Raw genomic sequence first — 15,434 nt, forward strand, 5'->3', positions numbered from 1 at the left:
TGGTTTTCCTGTCAGTCAATACTTCTCTCTGCTGTTGTTGTTGTTGTTGTTGTTTACAGTGCGGTTAGAACAGCTACAAGAGAAAAGCATTAAAGAGAACAACAGTCTGGGTGAGTCCACATGTCTCTGGTCTGCCCTCGGACACGTCCTCTCCGCTGCTATTTGTCCTTTCTGTTATTGCTAACGTCACTTCCTCATCCTGCACTAATGATGCATGACAAGTTCCTGCATGATGTCCACCTAACTTCCTGTTGCCTGCTACTCTCTTTGGTGTCTTTGCACATCTGTCTCCCTGTGAGTCACAGTGGAAGTCTGTTTGGTTTATGGTAACCTGGAGCCCTCAGGTGTTAGTGCTGGCAGTTTAAAGAGTCATTTGATGTTGTTTCACATTCAGATGAGATATTCATATATATATTCATGGAGAATCAGTTGATCTATATTCAGTAAATTCAGCACAGTCGCACTAGCAGCTGACCGACAACTGTTTTACTTTGGAATTAGAGATATAGACTTTATTCACATGCACACAAAAATTTGTTTTTGGAGCTTGTGTCAGTTATACAAAATAAAGCATACAAATGGATAACTCAAGCTTAAAACGTGTATAATTATATATTATAATTAATTATAATAATATAATTAATAACTGTATGTACTTTGAAATGTAGCATCTCACTGTTTATTCACTGTCAGTGAGCACCACTAGCTGTAATTGGCTGTTTGTGGCACCGTAGTGAAGAAGAACTAAAATCATTCTCTGGCTCTGTGTCAGTTTTTTAAATCAGTTTCTTTTAGGATGGGGGAGGCCTGTGTTAGTCAAAGTGTGTTATGTGACCTGCAGTTTCAGCTGTGGCCACTAAGCCCACGTTTCCAGGATCAACACTGGGCTGTATGAGGATTCAAACGCGATCTGCTGTTTCAGACCGGCTGTCTCAGGGACACGCCTGCACTCTGTTGGGCTTGTTGGACTTTTTGGATCATTTGGGTTGTTTCCACAGTTGCAAAACTGTCCACTGCTTTGTTTTTCTTCTTTTGGGGAAAAAGAGCTTATTGTCACTGATTGACTTCTGGTGATTGAATGACAGCACTTAGTATGAATGCTGGAGGTGACTCACTGCGCCACAGTAGCCACTTTGTGAAGGAACCTGCCATCATTGGGACTCTTCCTCTGTTCAGAACATGTGTTTGGATGGTAAAGTTTTCCACAAAATCGTATATATATATATATCTGATCTGGTCACATGACAGATGTCGACATTGTCTCCCACGGACCAGTAGAGGAGCCTGTCGAGGACAAACAGAGCCTACAGACACCTGAGAGCCAGAAGGAAGACAAGGATGAGGAGGAGGATACAGACACCGATGAGGGTGCAGTTGGTGAAGATGAAGATATTCATGGTAGTTAGTTTGATTATTATAATAACAGACAGTTTTATTTTTTATAAACACAGTTTCATAGCATCAGAGATATTTTGAATTGGAAAATAAATCAGTACAGTTAAAAAACAAAATAACAGAACGCTGCATTATAAAATTCTACAGAAAGGATAGATAGGTTAAAATAAAACAAGAAAACCTGTAAGATGAGACACACTAAAATGTTGTTAACTTTGTTAACTTGTCATTTAACTGCAGCTTTCCTGTCTTTACTGAAATCTTTAAGTAAAAGTTAAAAAAAAAAAAAAAGTTAAAAAGTTAATCATAATGATTAATTAGCTTTTAATTTGGATAAATATTTCTTTTAAATGTTTGTGCAAGTGTCACTTTGAAAATGGCTTGATTCAGCAGCTGTAATGTTCGTTAGGAAATCAGCGGATGTCGGCCTTGGATCATGCTTAAGAAATGATTTTCTTAGGCTCATTTTAGCCACGCAAACCTTGTGGCTCTCACAGAGTTATATGACTTGTGTGTCAGAGGTCATTTAATGTGAGAGATTTTTCTCTGGGCGTGTTGTGTGGATAGCAAAGAGGTCGTGTCTTAAGAGCTTGTTTTTTCATGCATAATCTCAGGTGTCTTACGATTTATCTTTAGTAAATCTGTCAGGTTGTTGAGCCCAGTGTTTTAGGAGACCTTTTTTACTGAAAGTTCACACTCTGGAGTTGCAGAAACGTCTCTTTATTGAAAATAATGACATGATTGTTAGTTTGTTTGTTTTTAGATTAAGATAAGTAGTGTAGTTGAGGTTAAAGTGCTGGGCAAGTTAATTGCACATTTTGTTGGGAATTTGTTTAACTGGGAAGCTACTGAGAGACAGAAGCTTGTTGTCAGTCTGCTGTCTGTCTACCTGTCCACATCTTGTCTGTCGTTATGGTGTTGTGTTTTTTGCCAAAAAACGCTGTAAAAAAACAAACAAAAAAAAGGTGCCGTGAATGGCTTTGATTTCTGCCCCGTCTGTCTGTTTCTAGAGCGTCTACCTGTTCGTGACTCAGTCTTTCTGTAACTCGTTAGTTATGTCCTGCTTTCTAGTTGCTTGTTTCTGTCTGTCTTTCTCCTGATTTCTGTCCTCTGTCCGTCTCAGGCTCTTTCTGTCTCGTCCTCTCTAATACAGGGTTGGGTATTGAGAGCAGATTCTGAATTTAAACCAGTTCATTAAGAAACATGGTTTTTTGACTCTGCTTATTGATTCCAAAATACTCACTCTGTACTGCATCAACACGTTTATATTGCAGCCGTCTAGCAGACCAGAGTGAGCACTTTTGAGTTATGATAAAGTTACATGTCACTGCTTAAATAAAAATGTAATGCTATGAGGAAGTTCTTTTACCATGAAGCTCTGATCATAATGCTTCAAAATTCAGTAATGATGGAACCAGAGGGGGAGGAATACTGTGAACAGGTTAACATTAACATATGCTTGGTAAGACTGAATATGCTACAATTGTTTATTTTATGTTTTATCAATAATCATCCCAAAAGCGCTAACTGATAACTTCCGTTAGTTTGCTTCTGTTCTTTATTAATAAGATTAAATCAGATGTGGCATCGATGAGCAGAATCAATAAAATCTGCGATTAAATACCCAACTCCACTCAGATCGTCACCGTAGTAACGTCAGTGCTCTGTGTTTCTGTCAGACAACTGTCATGTTAACAGCGGAGGAGACTCGACTAGAATCCAACAGTTGATTGAGTGTCCGCGTGAGTACAAACATCCATTCCTGCTGTATGCTGCTGAACACACACGCACACACACTCTTAAGGGCCATTACATAGACTTACATTCATTTGCTGTAAACTCGATCATGATCAGTGGTTTCCTAACTCTAACATTAACCCCTGACCCAAAGATCAGCAGTTTCATCATCTGTTTCTGTTCCCAGTTGCATCAGCCGTTCACAATTAACTGGTCTTGAGTCCAAAAGTAGCCATCATCACCATTTTCACAGGAAACACACACACACACACACACACACACACACACACATGTGGGAGCATGAGCACCTGTCACTGCCCTGAAAGGACAAAAAAAGATTATAAATTATGTTATGTTTGAAACAAATTAGTGTCAGATGAATTTGTGTTAGTCTCAGTTAAGATTGTCAGAAAAATCATAATTTGGGCTTTTTATGTCAAACCAATGAAATAAGTATAAATCTTTTTCATGTTCAAAACTCTTCAGAATTTTCAGTTACTGTCTGATGGTTTTGGACTTCAGCTCCTTCTCCATACACTCATGCCTGCTTGGCTTGACTCAGTTTGACTCCACAGGGATTTGCATCTCTGTTGCAACATGGCTACCTGCTTGAAGGTGTGTCTTTAACTGACAACGTGCTTGTCCGAAGTCGAAGACGTTTTGCGGTGGGCTGATTTGGTGGATAAACAGATCTCATTCCCCTCGTTATGTATTTTCCATTGCACAGCAACTCGCCGTGAAGATTTTGTTTGTTCTGCTAAAATTCATTTGAAAATGACAGTCTCTGATCTCTGAGTCTCCTCTGATCTTTAAATAATTTCGAACAAACAAACCTGAAGATGGAGAATGTGTACAGCGCTTACTGGTAAATTAAATTTCTTTTTGAGAACATTGTTGCTCCACTGCTGGCTGAACTGCTGGAGTCATCTTTGTTGCTCAACCACAGGACTAGAAGTGATGCAGTTTACTGGCGGTTTTTTAGTGGTTTGTCTTGTTCTGTCTTTACCTCGAGCCAAGTGGTTGGTTCCCAGCTTCTCTCTCTCTCTCTCTCTCTTTCTCTCTCTTTCTCTCTCTTTCTCTCTCTCTCTCTCTCTCTCTCTCTCTCTCTCTCTCTCTCTCTCTCTCTTTCTCTCTCTCTCTCTCTCCCTCTCTCTCTCACACACACACACACACACACACACACACACACTTCTTTTCTCTTCTTCTGTAGCTGATTTCACATCTTTTTCTGTGCATGCTGCCTCTGTAGCTTTTTTCTGAATTGGTTGACTAACCAAGTTTCTCTGTTCTTGAGTTTCTGTTCATCCTTCTCTTTTGGTTCTCTTCCTCATTTGTTCAGACATGGAGCAGTTCGGGAATTTAGTCTGGCAAACTTCTCTGAACTGCCTACATTTCTGCTGCAAGCCAAACATTAGCTGACGTTGAGCCGTTGTTGCTTCTTCTCCTTGTCTGTCGGCTGCGATGACTTTTGCTGTGTTGCTCGTAGTCTCTGCAGCAGTACTGGCTGTGCCACTTGATGTCACTGTGGATGGTACTTGCAGATGTGATAAGAGTCCTCCATCTGCCCCTACTGGTGGTCAACATTTTGAAAGTGGATATTTTTATGCAACAGTCTGTTGGCTGAGGTTTGTGTCGTGCTCAGTGTCAACATGACCACTGATGCAACCTCACTTGTGCTAAAAAAAATGAAGCAAAATACAAATCACTTCCATGCAGCAAGGAAACATAATTAGCATGCGGATCAAACTGAACAGAGTCAAGGCTTTTGTATTTGAAAGTTTATTGTGTGCACAACTGTTGCAAAGTACAAGTTAGGATGTTTAGACTGCATATGTCCTTTTTTCACCATGCAGTAGGTTTTGGTAGGGAGGTTTGGGTAATTTTTTGGACATTGTATAGACTAAATAATTCATTGAAATCTAATACATAAATACTGAAAATAATTATTAGTTGCAGCTGTAATTAGTTTTTTTTTTTTTTTACATTTTTTTATTCATTTATCTAATGCATCAGTCAAGAGCACCTACATGACTTTCAGGTCTTGAGTTACAACATAACTGTTCTACATACTACTAACCACTGTGCAGTGGTGACACAAAAACAGTGTATTTTGAGTATTTTTACCACGATTCTTTGATCATGCAAACTCTAAAAGATGAGCACAGCCTCACTTCTTTGAGCAACTTTGGCAGCCAAAGTGAAACATTAGTTCAATGAGATTATATGTTTAAGAGCTGTACTAACCAGCCGCTAATCCAGATGACAACTGACCCTGAGTCTGTGAAGACTTTTACAGAGTTTGGGGCAGATTTGAATTGATTCAGATTCAGATTCTTTGCATTCTCACTGTGTTAAACTGTCTTTATTCACTGATTTTTTTTTCCCCCCGGGTTTTCTTTTTCTTTCCCTGCAGCCGTCAAACAGCTGAAGGAGACTGTAAGCTCTTCAATTCACAAACTGGCCAACTTCGACGGTAAGAGCTCAAATAAGCCTCAAGTAAAAAGTACTTCCTTCTCTTGTCTGAGTTCTGCATCAGTTCAGTCTGAATATGATGAGACTGATGGAAAACCAGTTTGTAGATGAACGGTGAATTGGCAGGTGACTTTATCAAGCTTTAAGATATTAAAAGTGTCTATTTTCACTTTAAAGTTAACTTTCAACACTAACAGGTATGAACAGAAAATTAAGGCCTTATGTTTGTGTGCGTGTGTGTTTGTTTATAGAAGTGATGGATGCACACCTACAGAACAACCAGACGACAGAAGACAACATCCTGGGCAGCCCTGATCGACTCAAAGGTAGCGGACACACACTGACGGACTCTGAGTTGGATTTATACTTAACGCAGTGGGTTAATGGGAGTCCTGCCATTCATACCTGCAGCGCAGGCTTTGATTTATAGTAAATCAACGGACTTCTCCTGTTGATATCTGCACAGGAGGACTGCACAGCGGCAGACCCTACACACATTTAGTCGGCATGATGTAACCCTTAAGTTCAAAGGCTTAATTTCAGATTTAAGCTCTACATATCCCAGCTGCTAAATGTGTACTAATTGCAAGTGATTGGATGTTTTCAGCATGTGATGTTATCCCAGTGGAAATAGTGAAAAACTGAAGTCTAACAACATGCTGACTAAAATCATTCAGTTACAATTTTTTTCATTCTCAAGCTTTCCAATCCAAACCGAAAACCACGTCCTCAGCTGGTACAGTTTTATGTCATCCGCTTCATCTTGACGAGAAACATCAGAAACTTCATGTTCCTCATGTTTGGCTTTCATTAGACGTCAGTTCTGAAACGTTTTAGTTGTTTCTAACAGGCGCAAGTCGTAATCACAAAGAGCAAAACTGCTGACAGGGAAACACCCGACTGCAGCGACCTCCGACCGTCGACCTCAGTCTTTTCTCTTAGAGCTTTGACTGTTTGTCATTCTTTGGATTCTCTGTGGACACACACATGCACATGCACACACAATGCTCAGGCTCACGTGTTGAGGCTTTGACACACTGCTGAAGTGCATTTTCTCTGGACACACAATTTTTTATTACTATAATTTATACTTTTGAGGATCAGAACTGGCAACTTGCAGATATTTTATAATGGATTTTTTCTGTGAGGATTTGATCACAGGAGGAGCGTTTGAACCACAAACTGAATCCTTGATCTAATTCTGTTCCTAATTCTAACCTCAACACTAAAATCAAATCTGAGCAATCAAACGGTCCTTCAAAGAAATGAGGGACTGGGAGAGACAAAATGTTCTCACTATTCAGGTCGAAACATCTGATTGGATCCATGTGGACACTTATATGAACACACACACACACACACACACACACACACGCAATAATAGTGAGTAGTACTAAAGCTGCTCTAAACTGCTGCTTTTGTTGTTTCTGTCTCCCTGCTGTGCCTCACACACTATAATCCAGTCCGTGCACAACACATCTGTGTGTGTCCATACACACCTTTGCGGGGACCTGTTTATTTTAGTTTTTTTTCTGTGCCTTTTTAACTGGGTATTTTATTTTTCCCCTCCTTGAGTATTTTGCCCTGGTGTATAATCTTGCTTTTGATTCTTGCTTTTGTTTTTCACAACCGTTCTGTTGCTACCTGGTTAACCTGTGTGTGTGTGTGTGTGTGTGCGTGTGCCACAGGGAATCCAATGGATGCCAAAGAGTCAGACATGTCAGACACTCTGAGTCCCAGCAAAGACCGCAGCAGTGACGATACGTCAGGTCAGTAAAGCGCACACTGAGCCACGTTTTAACCACATTTCTCAGTCCCTCCTGCAGGTTTTCACCTCTTTTAGTTTCAGTGTTTTTATTTTTCAGTTTCACCGCTGACTGGTGTGGTCTGTTCTTGCATCAGCTTGGATCTGTTGAACGTAGAGCCTCTTGTTTGTAATGAATTCATTGGGGATTCATTTCTTAGTAACTCAGAGCTAAATAACACATTAATACTTTATACATGTATACGTATTGTATTGTAAATTGTCTAATTGATAATTCAGAAAGTACATTTTGTAATGTTTAAGTCTTTAGTTTAGTTCTTATTAGAAACCCATAAGAAAGAAATACAATTTATTTCGATAATTTTTGCAACAACATTTAAAGCTTTTGGTGATGTGGGAATTGTTTTATTTAATGTAAATTTTTAAGATGACAGGATTGTGGACTGTTGCGCAAAAGTGTGTGTTCCTACGGTCACTGACTGGACATGATTGTGGTGTGTATGTGTGTGTTTTTCAGACGGCAACATGGACGACCAGGAGCTGAATGAACCACAGAACAGAGTAGCTCTGCTCAAAGGTAACCGTGAAACACAGCTTTTCTTTGCTTTGTACTTCTGCTGTGTCCTGCACTAACAGACCAACCTTAGCTAATGATGTTTGACATGGGCTTTTCATGCATTTTTGTTCTTTAAAGAACAAAAGAAAGAGTGTTAAATTACTCTCTTTGTTGTTGTTTGTGTGCGCGTGTGAAGCTGAGTTGCATCGGGCTGGTCTAGAGCCTGGAGACACAGAGCAGGTCATCCACCATCTCCACAGGGAGCTTCTGGAGGCCCAGGAATTAGCCAACACTGGCAAGCAGAGATGTCTGGAGCTACAAGGTAACTAACAGCATGAAATAATCCCACTTCAGTTAGCAGAGATATTTGTGGACGGTGTGACAAAATCCAAGATTCAGTTAGGATCCACGAAATCTCGCTTGATGTTCTCAAGAGAAAATGTGAGCTAAATTTCATAACCGAGCCGGGAGAGAGAGATTGTCTCGTAAACTCTCGATTGAGTTTCCTCGAAAAGAGTCTCTTACACTGTTGTGAGGATTTTTTTTTAAAAAAAGAAAAACTTTCCCTCATTGTATGTCACATGACCATCTGTGTTTGTCTGTAGCTCTGCTAGAAGACGAGAGGAGGAGCAACTCTCAGCAGACTGAAGAGTCGACCAAACAGATCCAGTACCTGCAGAGTTAGTACACACACACACACCTACACACCTGTCTGTGGCGTGATCCGCCTTGCTCCCACCTGACCTCTGTTTGTGTGTGTGTGTGTGTGTTTAGCTCAGCTCGGGAAGCTGCAGGCTGACATGGAGGCACTGAGGGAGCAGAGGGAGAGCACCATCTGCACCACCAGAGAGGAGCTCTACTCCGCCCAGGAGGAGGTACCGCTCCATCTTACTACCGCTCCCTTTGACTCCTCCCAACTCTCCACTGACACCACTGTGACTCCCAGCTTTTCTTTCCCCCCGTGACTCCCCTCTAATTCCTCCTGGCACTTCCTGACTCTCTGTGACTCCTCCTTGCATACAAAGAAACCAAATCCCCAGAATGAGACTTGCTGTCAGTCATTTTAAATCCAGTCATATGAAATCACTGGTGTTTCTGCTGCCAGATTCTCGTCCTGCGGCACGCCATGGAGGCAGCCACGGTGGAGCGGGAACGGGAGATCGCCGCCCTGCAGGCCGACTTGGGCAGCGTGCGGTCTGAACTGGAGCACTGGAGGACCACGGCCGCCAAGTACGAGGAGGAGATCAGCCGGCTGCAGGAGGCCTTCACACAGCAGCAGCAGCAGCACAACACTGCCATGCAGCTGCAGAGTGAGCAGAGTGTGTGTGTGTGTGTGAGAGAGAGAGAGAGAGGCTGCTAGTTTCCTGCTTTGTTTTTTTCTGAATCAGTATTAATGATATGTTGTTAAATGCACAGCTATACCGAACTCCTCAGATATGAATTCTAACTGTATTTCCTCTCTCTCTCTCTCTCTGTCTCTCTGTCTCTCTGTCTCTCTCTCTCTCTCTCTCTCTCTCTCTCTCTCTCTCTCTCTCTCTCTCCCTCCCTCCCTCTCTCTCTCTCTCTCAGCGGAGTGTGTTACCTTGCAGCAGCGGTGTGTGTGTTTGCAGCAGGACTGTGACAGCCTGAGAGCTGAACGGACGGCTCTTACGGAGAAACTGCACCGCCTGGAGACTGAGCTGAGCAGGTACATGCTCGCACTGATGTCAAATGCTCCGTCTGAGTCAGCGAGGTGCACAGGATTATTGATGGAAGTCACATGTGCTGAGCCTTATAGGTAAAGGAAAGACGGTCGGTAACACTGAGGTTACAGTTGGGATGACCAGAATCCTGCTGATTGTCTGGCTTTGTTCTTCATCTGCAAAAACACCTTACGGTGGTGGAGCAGACTAAGAGATATTAAACCACACTGCAGTGTTTGTACTAATTTACATCTTGGTAACACCTCTCTGACACACACACAAGAAAGACACTCAGGTGTTGATTTTACTGACAACCATGAGTGAAAATCAGATATTAATCAGCTAAACTTCAGCTCACAGAACTTGCTTGAAAAATTGAATTGAAAAATTAGAAAAAGATTAACGTTTCAGCCTCTTGGGCTAAGATAAAAAAAAAGACCAGGGCCACAATAACATAATGTATTGCACCTTAAACTAAAACAATAAATGGAAAAGATCCTAAACTCTTTAAGTGAAGGTAAAGCTGAGCTTTGAACATATCAGGAATGTGTGTCAAACTGTGCGGCTGCCACAAAGACTCAGATCGAATTGATGAGTTGTGGCTCGTGAAGACTGACAGAAACGCCGCCAAGTCCACGCATCCTGACAGGTTTGGATTCAGCATGAAAAAGACTGAGGACGATGAGGACCGTAGGAAACGCGGTGTCCAGCTGATTTAGGCAGAACAGGACGAGGAGACGACAGCTGACTGACAGCTGACTGAACCAGACCAAGCAGTCAGCAGGTTCGCTGACTGCAGCTCTTTGAGAAAACATGACGATGTGCAGGATTTCCTCTGAGCTTCAGCTGTGTTTTCACTAGTTTCCAATAAAGTGAAGGCACCGCTGGCAGCACTTGTCATGAATACCTGTAATGCACCACTGCAGTAAAACTGCACACGTCAGCTTCGACTCTCTGTCTCAACCCTGCTGAGATGCTGTACACCCTAAACCAACTTCAAAAGCATCTGAAGCCGAATTTGACCAAGTCTTCGTTTAGTGTAAATATTTATCTTCAGCAGCTCTCGGTTAGCAGTCGGTAATGTGCTAAGAAATGTAACGTAGCCTAATGTAAAGCAGTGAATCCATATAACCACATTTCATAAACAAAATGGTCAATTTTATGTCTGAGATTAGAGATGGTTGAGGCTTCAAAACCTTTAAAATGAGCAGTTGTCAGCAGTACGTTTCCTGGGGACGCAAACAGTGACTGAGATGACGGGGAGCACAAATTTGTCTCAACTTTGTCCCCATAAAGTGTGTTGGAGATTGACATTTTTATTTAACTCCCAATTGTTGTGCTTGATTACTTCTCTGGTGAAAGCTGCTGCGATCAGTAAAAACATTTTCGTCAGATCATTTTGGAGAAACAAAGCTTTTGCAAATGCAAATGCATGTCCGTTTTTAAGATTAGAGGTGAATTGTTGTGAATTCTTGGAGTTGAGTGAAGGCCAGCCATTATTGACTTGATGTGTGTGTGTGTGTGTGTGTGTATGTGTGCTTATAGTACCAGAGAGCAGAGCCAGGTCCTCAGTAGCAGTCTGGAGTCTCTGGAGAAGAGGGAGGAGGTTCTGCAGGACAAACTGGGTTCTCTGGAGAATCAACACCTGCAGGATGCAAGCAGGCTGAAGACTCAGCTGGACCAGGCCCAGGCCCACACACACACACTGCAGAAAGAGGTATACACACACACACACACACACATTACACGGAGAGGAATGCAATTCTTTGATGTTCAGTCAATCTCTCGACAGTGCAGATACGATGTGATGATGGTGTGTGTTTGTGTGTGTGCACAGTATGAAGACACGCAGTCCCAGCTGTTGGACCTCCGTCAGCGCTATGAGAGAACAGAGAAGGAGAAGCTGAACATCCACCAGGAGCTGGAGCAGTGCAGGAGCAGCCTGAAGCTGCTGCAGGACAAGACCAGCTCCGTGAGTGCACACCCTCACACCCTCACACCCTCACACTCACCTTGTAATAAAACCAAAGACTATAATAACTTTTTGTGTTATGAATTTGATTTTTGTGTTTGCTCAGCTTTAAATCCAGATGTATTTGTTTCCTGGATGTTTGGGGGTTTTGTGTTTGAAGGTGAATGCAGGAGAAGCTCCAGACTCACCTCTGGACACTGCGGCGGTCTGGGTCTTGCTAGTTTTAACCCACCCAGAACTTCCATTTCGCAGCCTTCCTGATCCCCGTTCACCTGCTAATTCTGGACACACACAAGTCTCAGCAGCCAGTGCTGTTTGTATCTCTAAGTGAAGTTTGAATCAGACCTTCAGTTCTGCTAACTAACAAAGAGGACTGCCGCCAGGAATGAAATTTGAAATGTGATTCCAGCAGATTGATGCAGCCGCTCAGTTCATTAATAAGCACGGAGATTGTTGTTTTTAATTCAGCTACACTGACCGTAAAAGCTCTTCCATCTGAGGTAACTTCCTGTGATTTCACCGTTTCTCCTGCCTTTTAAATAAGAGCTGTTAGCTTGTCTCTGTGAAAACTGCAGGAAACACAAATCAGAAAATCGGAGGATGACAGCGAGGCGGAGCAGCCTTCTCCTCCTTTCTCTGTTACCCCTCCTATTCTCCTCCTCTTCTCCTCCTCTCTCATCCACCCGTCTTCAGCTCTTTCTCCTCTTCAGTCTCTTGTTGACGTGACAGTAGATGTTTGTCTCAGTCCTCATAATGATTTCTGTTTATTACAAACGTTGGTCTTATTTTCATAGTCTTGTCCGTCATTTCTTCCGGCTCACTCGCGCTCATATACGTAAACACACAGCACACAGTTTCTGCTGCCAGGGGTCTCTCAGACGAAACAAAACAGACAAGTTCAGTTTACTTTGAGCCACATTTGTGTACTTCTTTCCTCAGACTTTCTCCTGGAAGTTATAGTAACAGGTAAAATGTGAACACTGTTGGAAACATTTGAGATCACGTAAGTACAAAGCTAAAAAAAAACAAACAAAATAAACAAAAAGAGCACCTGATTGTTTAGACGTTTTAATGCTGAAATGTTAAAATTTATATGATGTAATGATGATGAGATCTGGGAACAGATGCCTGGCAGATGTCTGACTCTTCAAGAAATTGGAGCACTTCCCCTTTAAGAAGCTGCAGACAAAACAAAAGGTGCGAGTGTTTTTGGTCAGACTTTGTTGACATGATGTCATTGTGTTCCCAGGTCTCCGTCATTACTTTGGTGAGCGCAATACAATGATGGAACAAACTATGAAAATAAGACTTAAGTTGTAATAATCCAGAATTATCCTGTAAGTCCATTATTTATCTTCACCAGGTTTTATTTATAAAAGCTCAGATTTCAAACATTTCGCACTGGCCTTTACAAAGCAGCGGACTGTTAGCACCGTCATCAGGTCATCCTCTGAGTGCTAATGAGACGTCCTGGTGCAGAAAGCTAATGAGCTGAAGTCCAACAGGAAAGTGTTGCCTGGTGACGGGTGGTGTTTGGTGAATGTGGCTGCTGAACATGTTGGAGGTGGTGGTGCTGCTTTGTAGAAACGGCTGATAGATAACCCCCCCCCCCCTTTCTTTCTGTCTCTCTCTCTCTCTCTCTCTCTCTCTCTCTCTCTCTCTCTCTCTCTCTCTCTCTCTCTGGCTCTCTCTCTCCCCCTCCTCCCCCCCTTTGCTGTAGCTGCTCCATCCTCCATGTTGGTTTTGGTTGATTTGCCGGCTGATTTCTTCTTATCCCTCTCCTCCTCCCCCCCTCCCCTCCTTCCCTCCCCTCTAGCCATCCATATTGCAGCCTGTCCAAGCCATATTCATTGGCCTTGTCCTGGCTCTGCTCTACTGGTGTTTCGGCCAGTTGTGGTAGAAAGGTACACACCGACATGACATCAGTCTGTCTGTCTCTCTGTCTGTCTGACTGTCTCCTTTGCCTCCATCTGTCCGTCATCTGTGGAAGGAAAGACGATAGAGGTGAAAACATCGTCCTGACCTGTGATGACTTCAGGGTTACGTGCCTCGACCCCCACATTCCTTCTGCTAAAATGATGGTTCTGTTCAAATGTGAACCGCAGTCATGATCATTAATGTTTAGTGCTCCTGTAACGGGTGGTTTGGAGTTGCTTATTTTTTTATTTACAGAGCATAGAAAAGGCGTCCATGTGCAGCTAGAGTCCAGTTAGGGTAAAATATGTAAGGATAATACTGCACCTGGTCTAAAATATAAAGAAATGAAACAAAAAAGGACATTAAAAATTTTATGCTCCCACAATTTTTACATTCAGTGTCTCACTTTTGGATTTTTTAACACAGAAGAAATCAACCATACTCCTCTCTCCTGGGTTGCATTTGAAATGTTTCCACTGGAGTTAAAGTGTGATAACACAGCTTTTCTCTAAATTCTTCAAGTCCGTTGGCCCTTGTCTTTGTTTGGGCTGTTGCCAAACAAGACACAGTCTAAATTTGATTAAACTGAGGACACACTTCCAGCCCCAAGTGTTGTGTTGAATTTCCCTCCAGGGATTAATAAAGGAATTCTGATGAACGTACATGTAAGTGTGTCGTGTCACACATCGACAGACCTCAGGAAGAGAAGCTGCTCCAGCTCCTAAATGAAAGAAATTATTACTGCATTACATTAAGGGGAGTATTTCTGAAGTTTATCTTGTTGTCATTAAAAAAGGAAAGCAGGCTGTTAGTGTTGAACCCTGAACTCTGATCAGCAGGACGCTTGTCTCACCTCCTACGCTTCCCTTTAAGACCGAGTATCATCACCATCATCATCATCGTCGTCACCCTCATCTCCATGGTGGCCTGTTGTTGTCTTCTGGTTTGAGCAGCTCGTAACTGCATGGGTGTCAGTCAGTCAGTCAGTCACACGTCTTCTGCGTCTGCGTCTGCTCTGCTGCTGCTCTTTAAAGGGACGGACACCAACCACAGACCCTCCGTTTGATACGTCAGTCTCCGTAAGACTTGGAATAATAAAAACGATAAGACAATGATAAAACAAGTTAGATAAAAGTAAGTGAAAGTAAATATGCAAACGTGAAATTCAGTCTTCAATAAGAAAGAGAAGAGCTGGTGTTCCTGCTCGAAATGTAAGACTGGTATCTTTCTTGTTGTCCATCTCTCAGTACTCCCTCCTTAGACATACATCGTTGAATATCCAGTGCTGTGTTCAATAAAGGATCGGCAGCTGTCACTTTTATGTTTTTAATGTTGCGTTTTGGACCCTCAAAGCAGCAGTCAGACACCTGTTACAAACTGCTGCAGTGAGGCTGTTTTGATATCCGCACAGTCGTACCTGAAGCGTTGTGGCTCAGGTTGTCCCCCTGAGACTGCTGTGATTCACCCTCCACTTCACGGCCAGTCGGGCGACCTGCGGGCGAGGAGAGGCGAGAGGCTGATTTAAAACCTGTAGTCCTGATTTGGATCGTTTCACATGTTTCACATGGCAGGCTTTTCTACGATTCTTCTAACATGAATTTGACAAATTTTACACAAAATTAGAAGCAAGTGATGCAGAATTGTTTAAATTTGTATCGGCTTAGAAGTAAAGTCCCGCTGTGGTCTGAGCCGTCTGAACACCAACTCGTCTGTGTGATCCAATGAGTCTTTATTTTGGACTCGTGAAACGTGAGTCCTTTTAAAGAGTGTCTCCTTGGCGTGGGACCACCTCAGTCTCTGACTCCTCCTCCTTCGCTCACTGTCTCTCCACAGTTGGAGCTTCTTTTGTTCATATTCATATTCACTTTATGCCTCGTTATCTCTTTCGACAGGGTTTGTGGTTACTTACTTCCTTCTGTTTCTTGCATCCGGCCTGCA

General features: G+C 42.5%; 1 protein-coding gene across 10 annotated transcripts in view; it reads left to right on the forward strand.

The window, feature by feature from the left end:
* slmapa (sarcolemma associated protein a) overlaps positions 1 to 15,434 on the forward strand; it is a 50,111-nt gene that overhangs the window by 30,922 nt on the left and 3,755 nt on the right. For 3 of the 10 annotated variants that reach the window (XM_046384928.1, XM_046384937.1, XM_046384938.1), the window contains 14 exons: positions 60 to 110; positions 1,249 to 1,398; positions 3,075 to 3,137; positions 5,546 to 5,605; positions 5,856 to 5,930; positions 7,293 to 7,373; positions 7,887 to 7,946; positions 8,122 to 8,247; positions 8,531 to 8,605; positions 8,700 to 8,800; positions 9,031 to 9,235; positions 9,495 to 9,612; positions 11,153 to 11,324; positions 11,445 to 11,579. In XM_046384928.1, coding sequence (XP_046240884.1) covers positions 60 to 110; positions 1,249 to 1,398; positions 3,075 to 3,137; positions 5,546 to 5,605; positions 5,856 to 5,930; positions 7,293 to 7,373; positions 7,887 to 7,946; positions 8,122 to 8,247; positions 8,531 to 8,605; positions 8,700 to 8,800; positions 9,031 to 9,235; positions 9,495 to 9,612; positions 11,153 to 11,324; positions 11,445 to 11,579 — 1,472 coding nt within the window. Of the gene's footprint in view, positions 1 to 59; positions 111 to 1,248; positions 1,399 to 3,074; positions 3,138 to 5,545; positions 5,606 to 5,855; positions 5,931 to 7,292; positions 7,374 to 7,886; positions 7,947 to 8,121; positions 8,248 to 8,530; positions 8,606 to 8,699; positions 8,801 to 9,030; positions 9,236 to 9,494; positions 9,613 to 11,152; positions 11,325 to 11,444; positions 11,580 to 13,395; positions 13,484 to 15,434 lie in introns of all 10 variants that reach the window. The other 7 variants (XM_046384929.1, XM_046384930.1, XM_046384931.1 and 4 more) reach the window with 7 other exon arrangements.

This window comes from Scatophagus argus, chromosome 3, assembly GCF_020382885.2.
Source record: "Scatophagus argus isolate fScaArg1 chromosome 3, fScaArg1.pri, whole genome shotgun sequence".
Classification (NCBI taxonomy): Eukaryota; Metazoa; Chordata; class Actinopteri; family Scatophagidae; genus Scatophagus; species Scatophagus argus.